This window comes from Haplochromis burtoni, unplaced genomic scaffold (genome assembly GCF_018398535.1).
Source record: "Haplochromis burtoni strain Fernald_Lab_line unplaced genomic scaffold, NCSU_Asbu1 Contig_6, whole genome shotgun sequence".
Lineage (NCBI taxonomy): Eukaryota > Metazoa > Chordata > Actinopteri > Cichliformes > Cichlidae > Haplochromis > Haplochromis burtoni.
The window spans coordinates 111402-133647 of record NW_024582367.1 but is presented as its reverse complement, the minus strand read 5'-3'; the positions used below and the strand labels follow the sequence as shown (position 1 = coordinate 133647).

The 22246-nt window shown below is 39.9% G+C and overlaps 2 protein-coding genes across 14 annotated transcripts in view; one reads left to right on the top strand and one right to left on the bottom strand.

The window, feature by feature from the left end:
- aatkb (apoptosis-associated tyrosine kinase b) overlaps positions 1-15060 on the top strand; it is a 69881-nt gene extending 54821 nt beyond the window's left edge. For all 4 annotated transcript variants that reach the window (XM_005913849.2, XM_005913850.3, XM_042222904.1 and 1 more), the window contains 10 exons: positions 420-538; positions 1812-1899; positions 2843-2976; positions 5201-5285; positions 5610-5731; positions 6244-6393; positions 7111-10639; positions 10748-10871; positions 11003-11209; positions 11739-15060. In XM_005913849.2, the coding sequence (XP_005913911.1) occupies positions 420-538; positions 1812-1899; positions 2843-2976; positions 5201-5285; positions 5610-5731; positions 6244-6393; positions 7111-10639; positions 10748-10871; positions 11003-11209; positions 11739-11767 (4587 nt within the window). In that variant the 3' untranslated portion in view covers positions 11768-15060. The remainder of the gene's footprint in view (positions 1-419; positions 539-1811; positions 1900-2842; positions 2977-5200; positions 5286-5609; positions 5732-6243; positions 6394-7110; positions 10640-10747; positions 10872-11002; positions 11210-11738) is intronic.
- Positions 15061-16626: 1566 nt separating this feature from the next.
- baiap2b (BAR/IMD domain containing adaptor protein 2b) overlaps positions 16627-22246 on the bottom strand; it is a 72059-nt gene continuing 66439 nt past the window's right edge. For 7 of the 10 annotated variants that reach the window (XM_005913853.3, XM_005913852.3, XM_014336234.2 and 4 more), the window contains one exon: positions 16627-19876. In XM_005913853.3, the coding sequence (XP_005913915.1) occupies positions 19732-19876 (145 nt within the window). In that variant the 3' untranslated portion in view covers positions 16627-19731. Of the gene's footprint in view, positions 19877-20294; positions 20339-22246 lie in introns of all 10 variants that reach the window. The other 3 variants (XM_005913862.3, XM_005913861.3, XR_315281.3) reach the window with 2 other exon arrangements.

Here is a 22246-nt window from a genome sequence, read left to right as displayed (position 1 = left end):
TGATAGACTTAGGCCTTGAGAACAAATTTTACGCTGCTAAATTTTCAAAGTAATAGCCCTCCTTGCAGCCTAAACCTTCTGGTGTGTTAACATGTTTTTACAACCAGATAACATGTTGTTGTCATTCTCTCTCGTTTTCCCCCTTCTGCTTCTTTGTCTGCTTCTCCTCCTTTTCTTATTCATACTGTTCACTCATGAATATTCATCCACCCTCCTCATCCTTGTGCACCATCACTGGGTATGTCCATCTGTTTGTGCGTATTATCTGCACTGCTGAACTCCCGCATGACTGCTTCATCTCGTTTTGTCTGTCTTTGTGTAATGGTACTCCCATTGCATGTTTAATGCGTTTGCTTATGTGAACGTGGCCATCCGTCTGTGTGCCTTCCCCTGTATGCATTTGTCTCTACTTGTTTCAGGTTCTTCTGGGGGAGGTGAACGCAGGCCTGAACACCACCCAAGTGGTGGTCAAGGAACTCAAAGCCAGTGCCAGCGTACAGGACCAGATGCACTTCCTGGAAGAAGCACAGCCTTACCGGTACACCTTCACCTCCCTCACATGTGTCTGTAGTTTATTCTTACATGGACAATTTAAGCAGTACATGTAAAATCTACAGTCTAAAAGTACTGATTGAAAGGGCAGAAGTAGTGCTTACATATGTCCAGTCTACATTTTAATAAAGTCTCCTTAACTGAAGCTGGATCAGGTAAACCTGAGCCACCCCTGAGCACTGAGCATCTCTCATGTCTTTGTCATTTTTGTGTCCTCTGTCCTGACGTTTTAGTCCATTTTTGTTTGTCGTTTGCTCCTGGTTTCTCTCAATTCTCTTTCTTGTCACCCTTCCGGGTGTTTGAGGCAGACATCTGCAAATGTTTTATGTTCAAAACTTGAGATAAACTTGTAAAATACTGACGGGTCAGCTTCCCAGGATCTATGAAACTGGCTTTTACTTGCTTTTCTGTAACTTTTATGTATAGCATCATGCTTTTGTTTTCCAATCACAATCAGTCAAATATTTTAGTTAAAACTAAGGATGCATGTCTTTAAATATACTTAATAAATACTGTAATATATAATTATTCATCCTAATAATTAATCCTTTGTTTATCCCTGCAGAGGGATTCAGGCATTATCTGGGCAAATTATACTTTATACTTCCTTGGGAATACAAATGCAATGTAAAGCCAATACAATAACTCTGTCATAAACTCTTCTTTTAAAAATTTTATACTTTTTCCATTTTTGTTGGAAAAAAAAATCAGACGGAGGTCACGGTGTTTATATTCTAACGTGTTGCTGTTATTTTGCCCCTTTGTCGTTAACATAGGTTAAAATCTTCTCAGCGGCAACAACAGTAACACATACAAGCTTGTAAAAGTATAATAATGACAGACCTCTCGGTGGATTGCATTAAAGTTGTTAAAGGTGATCGGTGCATAGAGAGTATCATAAGAATAATAAGTTAGAATAAATGTATGCCTGGTACATGTGCAAGAATAAAATGCAGATCAAGGTTAAAATCGAATCAGAGTAAAAGAAAAAACACTTTAAATGTACTTTAAGGTTAAATGGAAAAAATAAAAGCAGAGTATGAAGAATGAAAAATAAATGATATTACCACAAAACAGTACTTGTTAAATTAAGATGGATGGTGTCTCAGCATGGTTGTCTAATATTTTCTTGAATACTCAAATATATCAGCCATATCTCAATACCAAAAGTATTTATACCCATGTAATACTAAAACATATACTCGTGTTTAAAGGTGATAAATAATATGTGCATGCTGAGATCCTGTTCTCTTCTCCAGTGCCCTCCAGCATCCTGCTCTGCTGCAGTGTCTGGCCCAGTGCACTGAGATCACTCCCTACCTGCTGGTGCTGGAGTTTTGTCCACTGGTGAGTATTCAAAGCCATGAGACAGATGTGCGGAGACACTCTTTAAATCATAGTATGAAAAAAAATATACAATACCAAATCTCAACTGGAGATTTTATTTTGACGATCCCAGTTTAATTTAAAGGGTTTAATATTTTAATAAAATCACCATGTTTAACATTAGTTTATTAATGTCCTTGACAACTTTTTTGACTGTTGACTTTAATCCAAATTCTGTAGTACTTCAACTGATTGAAAGCATTTTAGTAATTTGTCATTGTAGAATGTTATATTAACTGTCTAATAAAATCCTTCTTGGCAGCTGCTGTAAGTATTTGGCAGACAAGCTTAAAGTGAGTCAATTTACACTTGTGCCACTCCAACCACTTCCCAGAATCCATCACCGTGATTGGTTTAGTAGATTACACACAGATATTTATAGTGAATAATAGTAAAACCAAGAGCCTCCTGCCACTTCTCATCTTTTATTTTTATTCCCACTGTAGGTTAAGTGCAGGTGGGTAGTTCCTCTTATAAGGCGAGGTCGAGTGTGGAAATGGTAGCAAAAGCTAAACCAAAAACATCCCATTCAGATCTAAGTTAGAGGAAACTTTGCAATTATTAGCATCAAACTTATTATTTATTATGAAGACTCCAAACAGTCTAAAGCTTTAAGACAAACTAGAATGAAGACTGCCAAGAAGATGATATTTAGTCCAAAGAGAAGCTTAATTCACTCAGATGGCCGGATTTCTCGGCTCATCCCTAAAATCTCTAATTATCCATTTCCATAAAGAAAAGTGAAGACAACAAATTTGCTAGTTCGTCTGGTCTTCTCCTGTGCAATGTTCCGGTTTCTGACACCAATCAAGGTTTACATGACTGGACAGAGGCGACGTAGTAAAATAGTAAGACTGCCCTCCAGTGGTCATACAGATGTTTTAAAGCTGTCTTTTGTGTGCAGGGGGATGTGAAGGGTTACCTCAGAAGCTGCAGAACCTCTGAAACCATGAGCCCAGAGCCCCTGATTCTTCAAAGGATGGCCTGTGACATTTCCTCAGGCCTCCTGCACCTGCACAAACACAACTTCACGCACAGGTAAAGAGTCGTTTCAGACTTAAGCCTGAGAAATCCGACTGCTGTCACTGATGCTGTTCAGTCAAGCAGGCAGTTTACCTCTGTTTACCCTATAAATAACACAATTATTCTATATCATCAGTCCTCTTTTAGCTGAAGCAGTTAGTTTTTTGTATGCCTCAGTTCTGTCCCAGCACAGGCCCCGACTCACCTTCAGTCTGATCTTAACCAGAGACTTTCAAAATGCAGACAAAAAGGTGTGACTCTCGTAAATGCCTGTATTTTTAAATATTTTAAAACGGTCCAGACTGCTATGACTTTATTTCCAAATCGTCAACGTATTGTGTTAGAAAGACATCGGCTAGGACTAGCTCTCGTACATATTTCTAAAACGAATTTTTACCAGAAGGTGGTCAAAGTTATTAATTTGTATTTACCCTGGTGGCCTGGAAAAGAGAACTTCTTTGGGAAATGCAGAAGTTAGAAGAGCAGTCGCACATGTTCAAAAACGTTTCTACCCATTGGTGAAATGCTGCCAAAAAGTTTTGAAAGCTTTCAGAGAATATTTGCACAAAGTGACCCGACTACCACTCTTTTGGTGTCCAACAGATACTCAGGTTTTTGCCCTGATAACGATCATTAATTTAAGAGTCACCATCTGACTCATCTGGTTTCTTGGATAGTAGAATTAAAGGACGCCTTTGATTTTAGCCATAAGGTTATCGTCTCTGTGATCTACAGCAGTGAGCCTGTATATCAGAACTTACTGTTCTTCAATACTGATAACAGATTTCACAGTCATTGCTGTTCAGTGAGAACACCGGATGGCTTTACTAACAGACAAGATGCAGTCATCTAATGCGGTTTATTTGTAGAGTATTACTGCTGAAGCCTCCAAACTACCTCACACGTGTCCATTCATTTAAATCGGTTAACGTTCAGTGAATGCTTAACCCAAGCTTGATCTGCTTTCAGTTGAATGAATCAAAAGCCCTCCTCAAACATGTCCTTCAAACTTCTTGAAAATCCAGCTTTATTAACCGTTTTTCATATTTGTGTGTGTGTGTGTTATTTTTCTGTCTGCTGTGCTCTATTCAAAAAGATTTTTTTTATTTCAATGAGATTTTTCTACTAAGTATTACAGATATCTCGCTCTGAATTTGAGATTAGCCTTTTGCCTCTCGGTCGCTTCCTGAAACAATATCCTGGTGCTGCCTGAGTGCTCCCTAAAGACTCCAGCATCAGTGATTTTGTTGCAGGCGGTGATCCCTCCTCTCCAGGACTCCAGTTTTTGTATTTTTTCCAATAATTTATTGTTATTTTATCTAGTTTTCATTTCACTTCATACTCAAAAAAAGAAAAAGTTGTATTCCTACTACAGTACACCTGGTTTTATCATGCAGGAAAGGACTTAAAGTATTCAAGTCATGACTTTAAATCATGGTGGATAAGTTTACCTATAATAGTATAGATTCGTATTTCAAATGCAAAATAAGAAGTACCTGAAGCTTTAAATGACATAAACAATACAAGTAATTACTCTTGTCCTGTTGGGCAAATCAAATCAAATCAAATTCAAATTCAAATTTTATTTGTCACGTACACAGTCATACACAGTACGATATGTAGTGAAATGCTTGGACAACTGCTCGTGACCTAAAGAAAACAAAAAGGAAAAGGCTATGAATAAGATAGGAAATAAATATGAAAAATTAAAAAGGGTAAATTTAACTAGGAAGGAATAAAATATATAAATGAACGTTAAAAATGAAATAACTGTACAACACAAATTAGAATGAAGGGTAAATTTAACTGGGAGAATAAGATAAAATATATAAATTAAAGTTGAAAATAAAATAACTGTACAACAAAATACACAATATAGAACTATATAAGAATGTATGAAGAAATCTAAATATAAATAAATATATACACAATAACAGCAGCTGTACAAGTATTAACCGGAAATGAAGAATATAATGACCAGTGTTGTGCAAAAACAATGTCCAGATGTCCAGTGTGTGTGCACTTACGGCAAGGCATTTCCTGTATATTTTATTTCATTTTAGTAAAATTTACTTAATTTGTTTTGTTTATTTTTAGCCTACTGTGAAAACACAGGACTAAATGCTGTTGTTTGCAGGACTTCGAAGTATTTTTGTACATTGATAAAAATGTGCTAGTCTTGTTGTTTTGTGTTTGCTAATGTTAGAGAGACATAACAGCTGTTTACCCCCCTCTCCAGTGACCTGGCTTTAAGAAACTGCTTGTTGACGGCTGATGTCTCAGTGAAGATCGGAGATTATGGTCTGGCCCACACAAAGTACAAGGTACACAACCAGTGTGTTAAATATGAAAAAGATCAGCAAACAACAAACTGGTCCTGTTGCTCTTTGTAAAGTTTGAAAATATATTCTGTATTCATCACTAGCAGGCAACAAAAAAGCAAGCTCGTTATATAAATAGTCAGTTCCCAAATGGTTCTGAGTTTACATTAATCACAGTCGAGTGAATTTCCGCAGGGTTATAAGAACGTTCTTTTCACTTTTTAGCATTATATCAGAAAAGGCTAAATTGTCCAGCAGGTCATTTAGTTTGAATTTGTTTTTTGTCATATTTCTGCAACTTAACAATTTACCTGACCCTCGTTTCAGGACGATTACTACGTGACATCAGACCAGATGTACGTGCCCCTGCGCTGGATCGCTCCAGAGCTGGTGGACGAGGTGCACGGAAACCTGCTGGTGGCAGACCAGACCAAACACAGCAACATCTGGTATCTGATCAATGCACATAGACACATCTTTTGTAGTTTGTGAGGACGCTCGCTGACATCATGTATAGCCCTTAACCATCATTTTAAATACTGTACCAAGTTATCTAAAACAATCCTTAAGTTAGCTCCAAACTTACTGAGGATGTCACCAACGTGTCGTCACTCCCAGAAGTCTAAAACAAAATGATTATATTGCATTCTGTTCAATAAGATTTAAATTTTGAAGTTTTAGGCCAAATATATATTATGATAATATTATTGTAATTCTCTATTACTTTCTGAACAGTTTGTAAGACGTGAAATCGCCAGCCCTAACTCCATGGATATAAGTTATAAAGAATGAAACACACAGGAGCTTTTATAATATTAATACACTAACAAACGCTTATATAGTTGTAAGTTTTTAACAGTAGATAAAAGGATGGATGTTACTGCAGGATTATAAGAAATGTATACATGAAATGTACATGAAGTCACTAATAAGATATATTTAATCTTGTCCTGTGTCTCAGGTCTCTTGGGGTGACTATGTGGGAGCTGTTCGAGCTGGGAAACCAGCCCTACAGACACTATTCTGACAGACAAGTGCTGACCTACGCTGTTAGGGAGCAGCAGCTGCGACTGCCCAAACCGCTGCTCAAAGTACCCCTCGCTGAACGCTGGTGAGTCACACATAAATGCAGCAAAAATGGTAAATGGCCTGTATTTGTATAGCACTTTTCTAGTCCCTAAGGACCTCAAAGTGCTTTACACAACCTGTCATTCACACACTGATGATGGCAGCTACATTGTAGCCACAGCCACCCTGGGGCGCACTGATAGAGGCGAGGCTGCCGGACACTGGCGCCACCGGGCCCTCTGACCACCACCAGTAGGCAACGGGTGAAGTGTCTTGCCCAAGGACACAACGACCGAGACTGTCCAAGCCGGGGCTTGAACCGGCAACCTTCCGATTACAAGGCGAACTCCCAACTCTTGAGCCACGATCGCCCCACAAAACACAACACATAAAGCAACACAATTAAATCCCTTTCACGAGGAGGTTTAATGAACTTCCAATTGTTATTCTTTTGTTGTTGCACTATTCTTGGACTCTGTTGCTGTAGCCTTATATGATTCACAGTTCACAATGAACATCGCAGTAACTTTTTACTTCCATACTGGGCTTTGGTGCAGCTCCATGCCTCAGTTATGGCACATGTATATATTTATTTTTTGGTTTGGATTATGTTGCATATTAGATTTTGCAATATTATTTTCTGATTTTACGTATTTGAGTTTTTTATATATTTAATTATTTCATTATCACCCACCTACTTTCATTTAATTTTAATTAAACTTTTCTTTCTTTCTTTGTGCCTTGTGTTTTGGGTCTACAGGTATGAGGTGATGCAGTTCTGCTGGCTGCAGCCTGATCAGAGGCCAACTGCAGAGGAAGTTCACTTGCTGCTCAGCTACCTATGTGCCAAGGGGGCCAGCGAGGCCGAAGAGGACTTTGAGAGACGCTGGAACTCCCTGCGTCCCAATACTGGATTCAACAGTCAGCGTGGTGCCTCAGCGATGTCACGAGACCACCCCTCATCAACCACCTCATCTTTCCCACTCTTAGAACCATTTTCTACTGGTGATGGCTACCACTCAGAGTCTGGAGATGACATACTAACAGTCACTGAAACCAGCCATGGCCTGAACTTTGAGTACAAGTGGGAGCAAGCCAGGGCAGACCAGTCATACAGAGCCCCAGACACGTCTAGTACCTTAGGTCAGGTAAACCATCATTGTCAGGAAGCATTTTACCCACCTGGAGGCATTGTGGGAGGCTGTCCCATGGAAAGCCTGAGCCATGGAGTTTCTCCTTCCTACTATCAACCTAAACATCTACACGCTCCAGGTGTACTTCCTGTCCTCAGTGCCCATAGCCCCTCAGTAAACAGTGAATACTACATTCGTATTGAGGAACCAGTAGACTGTAACATTGATCCAGACTACACCATGGTCTCATACAGCCCAGACTACCAGGGCAGCAGTGGGAGCTTCCTGACTGGGAGCGCAGACTCGGGTGAGTGCATGGCCTGCCCATCACAGGCTAAAACTATGGGTCCTTATTGGTCAGCTGACATCCATAAATCTGACATGTATGACTCCAATGACTCAAGTCCCGCCATCTCCCTGACAATGGAACCCCTTTTAGGTCAAGTGTCAGATAACAGCCCCCTACGACCCTGGGAGTCTAGTCACTATGTGTCCTATAAAGATCGAGATGGGGGCTATTATTTTGACCACTCACCACCTTTGGGAATAGATCACTATCTGATCGGAGGTGAGCTCTCCAGAGAGCATCATCAGGAAAGCTGGGGCTCAAGAAGCCTGCGTCAGGCTTTGGGGGAGTTGGAGAACCCACTAGTGATATCCCATTCTATAAACAGTCCATCTCAGCAGGCTTACAGAGACACATACCTGGACACAAGTCAGACGTCCATTATAGGAAAGAATGTCACTGGAGGTTATTATGACATGATGGGTTCCCTGAGGAAGACTATGCCCAGCCACACAAGACACAACAGTAACTCTGTCAGTATAAACATGGAGACTCAGGGGGCTCTCTTCATCGGGCACAGAGACAGTGACTCAGAAGAGGAAGATGAGGACATATTTGTTGAGAGACACACTTGCAATACTTGGCCTTCGAAGCACCGCCACAGCAGTGCCGGTCACCAGAGACGGGCAAGCCATAGTTGCCGACAGGACACCTACGCCGATTTCCATTATACAATGCCGAGTACAGACATCGAGGACTCCTGGCCAGAAGGACACAGCCTGGCCTTTCACTCTCTACCCAAACCCATCGATTATCTTGAGCCACACCAGGTCAAAGATAATAGTGCCTGCCTTAGTTTGAGTAAACATCATGCTATGGTGCCCTCGGAAAACTGCAATGCCTACATTTACATGTGCCATGAAGGTGAGACTCAGGTGCCAACATCTGGAGAGTGCTGCCACTCGCACTTTGTTGACCCACTCACTGGCTTGCTTGTTCGAAACACAAGCTTTTGTCAGCTCTACAGTCACACTAACTACAGAGATAAAGTCACTGACATGCCAAGCAATGAAGAGATGATCAATTTATCACCAGCTCCAGGAGGTCCCATCGTGGCCAAATCTGTGGACTGTGGAGAACAGTATGTCGATCTTACAACTGATGATGTCCAAGCTAAAGAGAAGAGGGAGGACGTTATTAAGGAAATCATACAGAAACTGCCAGAGCCTAGAAAAGAAGAGGTGACTCTAACAATGACAAAAGCCACTCAAGCCACTCCACCTCCTGATGATAACACGCATGTGATGGTGGCGGTGACAGATCCACAGTCAGAGATGAGTCACACCAGTGACAGTGGCGTCGACCGTGAAGATTCCAATGTAAGCCTTGCTGACATACTCGACTGCAGTGACGATGACGAAGAGGAAGACATCACAGACGATATAACTGATGTTACTTCAGGCATCTTCGCTGATGAGTCCAGTGAGCTGAATGCTTCTCCCGCCTTCAAGTTGCTACAAAAGCAGGTAGGAACACCCGATTCCATGGATTCCATGGATCTGCCGTCTGCAGCTGGGTCTTGTGAAGGCTCCAGCCCTGCGTCATCCCACCCTTCCAGCTCACCTAAAGCTATGGACAGCGGCTATGACACCGAAAATAATGAGAGCCCCGAGTTTGTTCCCAAAGAACCTCATGAACCTCGTGAACAACCTTTAGGAAAACCTGCTCTTGATGCCAGCCTGGAGGAGGAAGAAGTCCTGGAGGAAGAGGGAATTGAACCTAAAGTGGTGCCCACAGAGGGTGAGTCATCAATGGGTGAAGATTTGGCACTAGAAGCATCACAGGCAGATGACCAAATTCTGTTACCCTTGAGCGATAAGACACCATACAGAGACTCTGCCTACTTTTCAGACTATGAGAATGAAAAGCAGACTCGGCATGAGGGAGAGGAACTCCAGATGGGAAAAACAGATGAGCAAAACATTGCAAAAGAACCAAACATGCCAGAAAAGAAAGCTGCAAAAAGGAAAAATGATAGAGAGGAAGAACTAAAGGATGTTGTAGTGAACAAGGACATAAAACTTGAAACGAAACAAACAGTAACAGACACAACAGAATTCTCTCCTGCACCAGAGATTGAGGAGTACTTGACAGAGGACTGTTGCGAAGATGAGACTTTAGGACTTCCTCCAGAGCCTTCTGATACTGAGGGAGGACTGGATGAATGGCCATCACAGGAAGAGAGCTCATCCTTGGGAGACTGGGCAGCTGAGGTGGTGGGGGCCATGGAAGAAGCTCTTGGTGCCCTGAATGGAGATTGTGCCACCAACGTAAATTTAGATAAGGAGGAAGCAGATGACATAAAAGACTCTGCTCAAACTTCAGAAACTTCAGAGGAGGCAGCAACCGAGACGGTTCAGAACAGGCCATCAGGCATATCCAGTGAAATGAAACACACCTTACCCAAAGATGAGGTAGCTTTGCAACAAACCTCAAACACCAGACGATTTTCCTCTTCCTCCCCTCCACCTCCTTCCACCCCACCGCCTCCGCTCCCTGCAACAGAGGGCAGAGCATCTCCGGCCGACGGGGAGGAGGCCGACGAGGAGGACGGCGATACCGATGACAGCGACGAGTCGGACGAGGAGCTGCAAAGCTACAATATGCAGGAACAGAGCGGAGGGGAAGAGAGTGAGGAAGAGTGCCACCCAGTGCCTATTGTGGTGAGCGACAACAGCGAGGCCCATAAACTGCGAAGCCTGCTCAAGATGCCAGCATTGCTCACTGAGGAGAACCTGGAGGAGGAGCTCGAACACAAGAAGAAAACAGTGTCTTTTTTTGACGATGTTACCGTGTATCTGTTCGACCAGGTGAGTGTCAAAGAGGGAAGATTAGCCTTAATATTGGCTCTATTAATGGCACATCAATAATGTTTATTCTGGTCCACTCACTGACTCTTTTAATATCACAACTGCTAGGAAAGCCCAACTAAAGAGCTCGCCGACCATGGCTTTCCTTTAGGAGCAGAAGGTTCTCGAACCAAACCCCAAGAAAGGGTTAATGCCTCAGATGACTCTTCAGACGGGAACATTTCGGAGGAGAGTATGTATTATTCTTTTACTTTCAAATGTGCAAATGTGAATATGATTACACACAATGTATTAGCACACTGAAGACTTTCTCATGTTAAGATATCAAACTATTACTTCCTCCCCTTTGCTGTTTTCACTCAGGTGCGGGTTTTGAGTGGGAAGATGACTTCCCCCTACTCCCACTGCCAACATCCTCAGCCGCATCTGAATCCCCTCCACCCCGTTCCATCACCACAACCCCAGACACTAAACCAGCCGTGCAGTATTCCCGCTTTACCGTCTCTCCCTCCAGCGTTTCCCGGTTCTCCATCACTCACATCTCAGACTCCGATATGGAATCTGCAGGAGGTAGGTCACTTCTGCAAACTCACGAGAAACTCATATTTTTAACAATGGATATACATATCTAATTTTGCCTCTGTAAACTATCACAGCGAATTTTAAAATCAAGCAATCATCATGTGCACTTTCAGCTTTATTTCAATAGGTTTTATGAAAACGTTGCAGTAAACATGTGTTGATATGAAGGTTTTACACTCTGTATTTTTTCTTCCCAGAGATGTCAGATGGAAACTGGCTAGTAGCTACATCTTATGAGATCACAGTTTTTGTGCATGATCGCTGACAAATAAAGAATAAAACTAAAATGCTTCTATCTGCTGTGTTAGACTTAAACCCAGTCTGGGAGCCTGGCCCATTAAAGATGCAATTGTTGGCTGCAGCATATTGCCAAAAGCTGAATTGCCATAATAATGAGAAAATACACTCTTGCCAAATGTCTTTGATATGTGCCAATGTTTTGGGGATAAAGATGCCCAGTGGCCTGTAAAAATGGGTGATGTACATTAATCCTTTCTGTCTCATTGTGTTTCTGCAGGAAGCAGTGAAGATGGAGACAAAGAATAAGAAGCTGTGGATGTTTACTGCCTCTTTGTGACAACAACTCGGTCTACTAGCATGACTACTGATTTCATTTTTAACGTCAGGTTTTAGAAACACAAGACAGTGCCTCTTACCGCCTGTGGACACTTTTGAAAGGTCCGTCTCACCACCATGTAGGACTGGCCTAAGCTGTTTAGAATACTGAAAAGAGAATTGTTAATATATAATATTTCAAGAATATTAATATATACGGTATGTATGATGAGTTTAAGGAACCAGGGGGAACTTGTATGTTGAATCTACATATTTTTTTGGGATTAAAGAAACAATGTGGAAGGACAGACCTTTGAAAAGCGTTACATTTGCCACATCTTTCACTTTCTAATTCGTCATGGGGAGCATTCATAAGAGTGTGGAGTCACCTGGACTTTAAAGAAAGAGGACTGTTAAACTGTTGCTGAGTAAAAGACACAATGTCAACTTTCTGACTTTTCAACAAAGGATCAGCACTTTGAACAAGACTGTACAGCTCCGCAGACTTTATACTTTTTAGGAAATGGTTTTACCTGTATTAATAATGAATATCAAAAAGAATCTTTAAAGTATCGCAAGTAATATAATGTCAGTATTTGGGATCATTCAGAGACGTGCTCGTGTGAAAGATGGAAGCGCAGGGGATCCTAATGGCTGTCTGCTTACAGGATGTTTTCTGTTTTTTGAGGAAACAGCTGAGCAACCTTGACAACCTAATAATTATTTGTGACTTTTTTCATTGTCACATCAGGACCGCGACTGTACTGTTTTACACAAACATCACTCTATTTACCAAACTGGGCGCCAGCACCACAATCGCAGCCAACTCCTCTTTACTGTAAGCATCAGACACAACATTGTGACTATAATGGGAAGAAGTACAGAGGTCATTTCAGGCTGAAGTCTTATGAAAGTTTCTTATAATATAGCAATGCATGGTTTCACATTTACAAGAATTTACGGCTAAGAAACAAAAGGAAAGTGTTTTTATTTTTAAGGCAGGTACACAGGTCATTAAAACTGACATCGACTGAACCTAACAGTGATGTAAGCCAGTAGGGGTGGGCAATATAATGTAATATTTTATCATGATGTGCGTGTACTGGATCTTCAGCTCAAAAATATAGACAAAATGTCTGTTTTGGTTAACCAGCAGATGCCTGACAAATCAAGGCACTTCATCACATTGATGCAAAGATACTGTTAATCCAACATTGCTAGAGAGCAGTAATACTCACTGACATGCGAGAAGATGTAGTGCAGCCTACAGAGGTACTGAAGGCATATATCCCTTTTCCACCGACACAGTGTTGGTTCACAGTATTAATAAAAGTAATTGTTTAGTAACAGAAAACTGCTGGGCCTGCTGGTGTCAGTGGTCATGGGAGGGGAATGTACCAAAAACCACAGTTCCTATCATGGCCACTTGAGGCTGGAGTCAGTTCCCATAAACTCCCATGTATAAAAAATTCAGCTTTACAGCCTTAATAAGCACGAGTCCAGCTTGGCACAAAAATGGTTTGGGCCTCTAAAGATAGATTTTTGGTATTGTTGCATTTTTTGTTTTGCTTTTATTAACTCAAGGTCACTGCATGACCTTCACCCCTCAACTGAGTGTAAAACAGCTGGGATGAGTGTCAGCACCTCTAAGTGTGAATTATGGTTTATTCTCTATTCATCAGGAAGTGGAGGATGAGATGGATTCGTTAAACATCAGCAGTGATGTGGGTGCTGTACTGGGCTGTTGTGGTGAAGAGAGAAGTTTTTTATTTAAGAGTCTATGTTCCAACCCTCACCCCTGGTCATGATATCAAGGTAATGACCGGAAGATTAAGGTAGGGAATACAAGTGGACACGTTTCCTCTGCAGGGTATCTTTGTTCAGCTTTAAAGATGTGGTTGAGGTCATTTGGATATCCGGTTAGGGGATCGCCTGGGAACTTCTTTCAGGCACACTCAACTGAGAGGTGACACCAGGCTAGACCCAGAATCCAATGGAGAGATCTCACCTGACCTGGGAAGGTCTCAGGATTCCCCAGTCCAAACTGAAAGTGATGCTGTGGAGAAGGACAACTTGAATACCTTTGCTTGCTGCCACCATTACACAACTTTAAATAAGTGGACATGGATGGATGGATGGATAAATAACTCCATCTCAATACAGGAGTTTAGGGGCGTAGCTGCTTTTCATACCTTCACCCTCCAAATAAATATCTGTCTCCAAAGAAAGGCACGGTAGAGTGAAAAACCACAACGCTGTCAAACCTGTCACAATGGTTCTCAAAAGACTCCAAGGCAGAACTGCCAGGAATGCCAGCACCACATTGGTGGAAAAGCAGTAACAGATACCGTGGTAGAAACATTTTTCCATTGGTGTGTACCATCATATTGCCCATCCCTGCACGCTAACATCTCAAGTTACCCAACAACATTTAAATACTGTCCGGTTTTTGTCTGCACTGAGGTTTGTCTGAACAAATGTGATTTTTGTGTTTGTAAATCAGCACATTATAGATCCAGTATTTCTCTGTTTCTGACCATTTACCCATCATGTTATGTTTGGAACAACTTGTTCGGAGCAGATTTGTACAATAATTCTAGGATTAGAAGTTGAACTGTTGGACTTTTTTTCAGACTAACAGGAAAAGACTGTTCAAAATCATTATCACACAAAACGAATCCCTTTGAGCCTCATTGTTGTTAAGTGAGACTCTAATTTATAATAAGCCTAACTGGTCTGATCAGCTTGTTGAAAGGCCACAGAGGGCTGATGTCATGATGATAAGAAAATGCTGTCATGCTTTGCTCTGTTTGTAAAACTGTGAGAAAGACTGATGGGTTGGTGTGTTTGCTGGATGGAAAAGTTTGATTCCACCTTTGAAAGATGCCCGGTGATCAACATGTAGTGTCTTAAATGTTTGTTTGCCTTACAAGGCTTTTAATATTCTGTAACAGTTTAGCATAGAAACATCTAGATGGCTGTCCGTAATATTTTTGTATCTCAACAAAAATACTTTTTAGAGTATTGCTGTACTGTATCTGTGAGGGAGGGAAGGTTTAAAAAATCTCTTATGTTTATTGTTGCCAAAGAGATGCTGTGTATGTTTTCACCCCATTGTGAGGACAGACAGGAAGCTCACTGGCCTTGAACCAAAGGCGCAAATGTGCGGGAGAAGTTTTGGTTGAGATACTGTCATAATGTGTGCCCCAACAATGACCTGGTCACATCGTTACTTTCTGTACCTTCTATCAATTACAAATAAAATCTGGTTTACACATGTTAAATATATTGGCCATTTTTTACGTGTTTTTAAATAAATGAATTTATTTACACATGTAGACTCTAAAATCTTACAGAGTTGTTAAAGAGTTCAGATGTAAAATTTAAAGAGTCCTTAGATTCATTTTGGACAACCAACAAATACTGAAGAACTCTGATATTAAATATAAGTTTTTAAAACTTCATTTTTAAATCCATGTATAAAACAAAACAGTCTCTCATCTTCGTTGTCTGTGTTAAAAGGCGCAATGGGAACCATTTTTGCACTCAAAGCCTATTAAGCCACCAAATTCCAGTCACATGGTGTGTAAAGTCTTCTATAGTATAAACGTACCGCATATTATATCAACTTAACAGGAATGTAAAAATACAGAAGATTGCTATGTTTTCAGGTTGCTTGTGAACTTCCTGGGGCACAGGAAACATTGTATTTTACCCAAACAAACTTTTCAGATAATCGATGTTATTTTTTCAAAACATTTTAGCATTATAGTTCTCTTACAGGACTTCAATTTGGGCGAGCGGGTACAGTAAGTAAAAATTCAATATAAGCATGGGTTAGAAGAAAGGCAGAGGATCAGGTAGAAGGGTCACGAAGGCAAGCCATTATATGAAGAAACTTCTTGGTGAGTGTCAAATCCAACACCCATTTCCATTTGTCCTTAAACCCACAGGAAGACGATCTGAAACTAAACTCTGTGTTTTTCCATAAAGAATTTTATATTTCAAACAAGTGGATTCCTTTAGGACACAGGTGTCAAAATCCAGCCCTCGAGGGCCGGTGTCCTGCAGGTTTTAGATGTGTCCTTGATCCAAAACAGCTGATTTAAATGGCTAAATTACATCCTCAACATGTCTTGAAGTTCTCCAGAAACCTGGTAATGAACTAATCATTTGATTCAGGTGTGTTGACCCAGGGTGAGATCTAAAGCCTGCAGGGACACCGGCACTCGAGGCCTGGAGTTCGACACTCCTGCTTTAGGACATCAAATAAAAAGTAGTAAAGTTTTAATCTCTCAACCTCTATCGTTTAAGTTTTAAAGGTTTTACTCTACCAGCACTATTGTTCTTCAAACTGTGTTTTCTTCTAAGTGAATCATAATGGGATCAGATGACTCTGTGTCAGCCCCAAAAGGTTACAGCCCATCTGAGATAATGTGCCAGGAATAAAAATGGGATTTATCAGGTGTAGCATGTCGCCTGCATGCAGGATGACTCAGGATATCCCAGCAGAATATCCAGAGAAACGATGCTGTTGTTGTCAGGTGGAAGGGTGAAGTCAATGCATGGTACATTCTCATCATCTTTACACTCTGTGTCATGCAACTCACTGAGGACAGCATGTTAAAGGGAGCCTGTTATGCTCAGTTGCAGCTTCATGTTTTTATTGCTGAAGAGTACCAGTCGAGCTTTGTGTGTTTACAGCTATCCTTATTTATCTTATTCTGTGCTAAAACTTTGACCACCTTTAAAATTAATGAGGAAAAGTGTAACAGATCAATTTTAAAATTTCTGAGGGTTAAATTTTTGAGCATTATAACAGATTAAAAAAAAAACACTGCACAATATTGTTAAATACTTGATTCTTTATTGTCAGAATTAAACTAAAAAACAAACAATTTGTTTACCATCAACTCACATCATTATAGTGTAGACTGCCAGTACAGTACTCCTTATGTTACATTAACGTAGGTTTTATTGGTTTCCATATTTCTGAGTCACATAGTTTTCAGCTAATTTCTTATATCTCTCCTTGAAACATAACTGTAAAATGAGCTGGGACATGTGGGATCATCTAATAATAAATAATGCAGATATTTCCAAAACATCCCGTGTAATTTTGTATTAACTATAGGGAAACTGAAGACAGCGCTATAAGTGTATGAAGACTTGATCATTTTAACTATCAAATATATTATAAGAACAATAAAGCATACAGTTGAAGTGAAAAAAAGTTTTTCATGAATTGATCTCAATAATCAAGAACAGTTTCCTTAGAAAGACAATTAAAAATGATTATCATAGCAGGTCAGAGCACAAAACAGAGTGAATAACTGAATCACCCAATGCAGGTGAATCATTATGGATATATATGTACCTCTGTACCACACAAGTACTCTGATATAATGAGAAGGTACTAACATGATCTCTGCAGAATCCAGAACTAGATTTTTCCTCATAATTAATATAAAACAATGGAATGTTTTGGAAATATCCTCAGACATATACAGCTGAATACCAGCTGACTTTGGGGAAAATATGTGTGAAAAATTCTAGAAACTTTAAAAATAGCCTTAAAGAAAATCTCTTTTTCCTTTCTAACCATCTAAATCCAGGTGAGGAAGTCGAGTTTTATTGCCATCTAGTGGTGGATACATGTTTTGCATGCACATACAATAAGGTGCATGATAGTTTTGATGTGTAGCACAGCTGATTACATCCATGTGTAATAACAAGCTCCGTCGTTCACTACATTGGAGGTACGGGTGCTTTAATAAGGGAGGAAAGTACTGAGGCTAATTCTGCTCTGCTAATATGAGAAGTATAAAAACAAATAAATCAGACTTGCAATTGTTGCTTAAATCGGGTTTAAAACCAGTTACATTCAAATTTGTTTCTTCTCAAATCTCAAAGTCTTAATTTTTATTATTGTGAATATGAATTCACCTCATAGTCCTGTTAACTAAAATTTACTGATGAAATTCATCAACAACTTAAAAGAAATCTGGTTCTCTGAAGGCTAAGAAAAAAAAGTATTTTTATGTCAGTTCATCACTTATTAATAGGAATTAAAATTCCAGGTCTCTTGTGTTATTGGTTTTCTTTAAAAAATATTTCAGTGAATGACCCTCACCCACTGAAATATTTTTAAAGAGGTAATTTTTTATATTTATGGAGATATTTTAAAATTCCATTAAGATATATTAAAATACTCAGATAAATATGAAACTTTCAAAATGTCCTATTTTGAAAATGAGCCTTTCACAAATTTTGGATATAATTTTAAGAAACACATACTTGAAAGATGCGAGGACAAACATTTTAAAAACAACTTTCACATCCTGGAATAATTTTCTGGATAATAATTTTCAAAAAAGTTGAGACCTGAAATTTTGCATAATTCCTGATGTGGGTCCTTCACCTAGATATATATCCAGCAGTTAAGTAGTTCAAACCTGTTTTCCAGTTTGCTATTCCAACATGAAGGTAAACCAAACCTAACCTGAGCAGGTATAATTTCACATACCCACACTGGACCCTAGAATATCATTATTATCAGTAAGCACCATGACACTTACTGCAATCACATAATTGTTCATGCTAATGAAAAATAATCAATAACTCAATAAGTGGGAAAAGCAGAGGGATGGTGTGATTTTTCTAAATGTAGTTTTCAGTGCTTTATCAAGTTATTATCACACACCACTTAAATCTAAGATTTAAATGCATTTTAAATTCTTAAACAAGTAAACCACAGACACCGAAACGAGCACATCTTAAATGACCTCAGTGCAACCAACACAACCTACGTTAGCGTGACCCTGTTTGCCTGTCAACGATTACCTTAAACTAGATAAACAACATGCAATTACAAAGTTTCTCCTGTTGATTGTGTTACTGAATTAAATCTCAGCTGAACATGTTGCTTTAAGAAGATCTTATAAAGTGCTTGTTCACTACGAACAATAACAATCAAACATGAATCTGAGAACCAGTGAAATTCATTATTAAGTGTAGGTTCAAACGCCTGCACGGCTGCTTATCTCTAGTACTGCAGAAAGATAAAAGATTTCCTGTGAGTACAGAATTAGTTGAAGGTACAGTACTACGAGTAGTGTGCTTATCAGTTGTGATGCTATCAGCACAAACGTATTCTACAGATATCTTTTTCCATATAATCTACCTCTCTGATGTGTTTCAGTACTTTTTTTTCTGCCGTCGTGCTTTAAGATCATCGGTCTCTGAATAAGACGTTTCTTATGGTGCAAACACTGGACTGTTTGACAAGCATGAGGTGCTCTTGCCAGCTGAAAAGGCAGTATTGAGAGGTGAGGCTCAAAGGTGAGACACCCAGCATGGTGTAAAGCTTAGCAATTTTAAAGCCCTTTCATTGACAAGGCAAGAGGGGAGGAGCTGCATTTTAAATGACCGGCTAATGATCCTGTGAGTCTACATGGAGCTAGGCTTTAGTCTTTGGGTAACGATACGATACAAGAGGCAACAATTCTGACTTTAAAATGAACCACATGAGCCACACGAGTAAACATCTGCTCTCATTCTTCTTTTTATACACCACATGCTCCTTGTAGGCTTTAAAACCTTTACAAAAGTGAATCAGCTCCACTGCTGCTCATCTAAAATGCCACTTTACCAAAGTCACCAATCAACAGGAAAACCTCATCTTTAATTTTTGTAACTTTTGAATGTGGCTTCCTTGCTACGTGGTTAAATATAAAGTCAATCCTAGTATTTATTTACATTTTCTCCGGGCGATTACAGAGATTACTGTTGCCGTGACATGTTGTAGTGCACTTTATCTGCTGATTATATTTCATTCTTTTCATTTTGTAGCATTATTGTAATACCGAGGGTAAATCAGAGCCTTCCGGTTTAGGGTGGAGGGTGAAATTGTGCACCAGTGATCCACCTACAGCTGGTTTACATTGAAAGAAAGCTCAGAAGTCCCCTGGAGGACTGGAAGTCTTCTCCAAGGAATCATAGTGAGCTTCATCAAGGTGGTCCTCATCGATTTCATCCTCATCGTCGGAGAGGGGCGGTTTGGCCGGGGCCTCCACAGCCGGCTCGCCTGGTGGATCATCGCTAGGAAGAAAAAGAGCAAAAGGGATTGTGGTTTTTATTTGTTAAAATGTAAAATGGTAACGGAAGATGAGGTCAACAAGAGCACAGGATGGAACAATGGGTTGGGTTTTTTTCAGCCATATTGCTGCTGAAAATAAAAAGGTCTGAGTCATGCAAATAGAGAGAAAGCTGAGGCGAAGAGCATGATGCCGAAACAAACAACATGTTTTTCAGGCAAAGTGTAACAGCCCACAATCAGCTGATGAGGTCAGCAGTCACATCACATTAAAAACAAACAAACAGCGATGGAAATAACCCAAAAGCCACTCCACAGCTCGCAAAGAAAACACAAAAAAATGAAGCAGCTTTCAGTTATAATGAAAAATTCAAAAGCAAGTGGATACACGAAGACACTTTAGACCCAAGATTATTCACTTACGATGGGCTTTGGTCACTCAAAAGCGGGCGTAATCAGGCCCTGTACTGAAAGGCAGAAACAATCCCCATGTGTCAACAGTCAGGATCAAATACCAACTCACATCTTCCAACGTAAGACAGGGAAATAAATTACTACACACTTCCTCCTAACATGGCTGCACATTATAAGGCATATATATTTGATTTCCTGTTAACACAAGGTATCATTAAAGGTATTAAAAGGGAAAACAGACCAAGACTGAGCTGACTGGAGCCTGTATTTAGAAGGTACTGTTGCTCCTTTTGTTTGATGTTTTTCCACATTATTATCTGTAACACAGTGCCAGATATATTCAGTGATAACACTGTGAGACTTTTACATGACTGCTCTGAAAAGCACTTTATATTCAGTGCATACAGTTTTCCATTATGATCTCACTGCTGTACCTTCACTGAGCCAAAGGTTAAGAAGGATTTTTTCACCAACATCAGCACCACATTAAACACAGCGTCTGCAGAGGCTGCCAGTCAAACTCAGTAAAGATCTTGTTTAATATTACTAAATTAGCCAAAATTATTGTCATCATTTACTTAGATTAAATTGAAACATGACAAAAAACAAATCAGAACTCCACAAATTCACCGAGACTGTTTACATTTAAATTATGACCAATACATATTCACATGTGTCACATGGGGGGAAAATAAAGATTAAATTAAAAAACAGGCAAACAGGCACGTGAACCCACCACACAGTGAAGCAAAACAACTACAAAAATTAAAAAACACTTAAAATGAACACGTTGTGTTGATCGCAATACACAAACAGACACACTCACTCACACACAGTTGAGTTGAAAAAAGTACCTTTGCTAGCAGCAGGAGGAGCAGGCCAGTGGGTGTGTATAGCAGGTCAGGATGCAGTGTAAGTACTACTGTGCACAGAACACACACACACTGTACATGCAACAAGCCCGGTGGGAGGTTATGATGGGTCTCGGTTCCAGAAATGTAGATAAGAGTGGTGATGTCAAATGTGCAAGAAGAGCCGCTTGTTAATGTATTAAAGCAAGAAGGCGATCCCCAGTTTGTTAGCTGTGAGAAAAGATGTGGTGACTAAAGTTTAGTCAGCACAAACTTAAAGCCAGAATCGAGAGTTGAAATGCTGCCTGTCAATGAAAGTTCGTTGGTTTTACGAGCTAGTTTGGCACTTGAAGGCTAATTAAAAGCTTCTTCAAATGGTGTTTCGTAAAAGTTTCATCATGTCACACCAAAGCCTTCAGGGAAAAAAGCGAACAGAAACAATAAAAATATCCAGCTGAATAAATTTATTTAATACTTTGTAAGAGTAGAAATTCACCATACATTTGAGGTCATCGGTGTTACACTTTTTGGTGCCCCCAAAGCATGCACATACATAAATTCTCTATACAATATTTAGATGTTTTCCTTGTAACTCTTTTACAACAAAACCCCTCACAATCAGAGCACGTCAGTGAATGCTGGCGTTATTAGCCACAGGTGATTGGTGTGCTATCTCTGCAGCGATGTCAGCCATACCTTGGACTATTTTAGTGGAGAAAGAAGAAACACTGGCAGCTTCCAGTCGTTTGCACTCGACTTTTGTCTCTAAATTCATCAAAACAGAGATGAAAAAAGACGGGGGGGTTGGCAAAGCTAAGGGGGAAGACGAGTGTTAGGTGACAGACAAACGGAGAGGAGAAGAAGAGAGCACAGAGACAACAGACATATGCAGCAAGGAGAACACTTCTACAGTGCAAAAAAGGTCCGTGTTAGGTCTCAGGCAGAGTCTGGAAATATTTTTCTGTCTATAAGTGGCAGATCAGAAAAGCAGCACTTGAAAGTTGTTTTTTTTAATGCATGTGCCTTACTTTATCACATACTTGCAGAAAAATATATTGCAAGACTCTTCAAACAATTTCCCTCATTAACAATTTAGTAAAAGCATTTTTT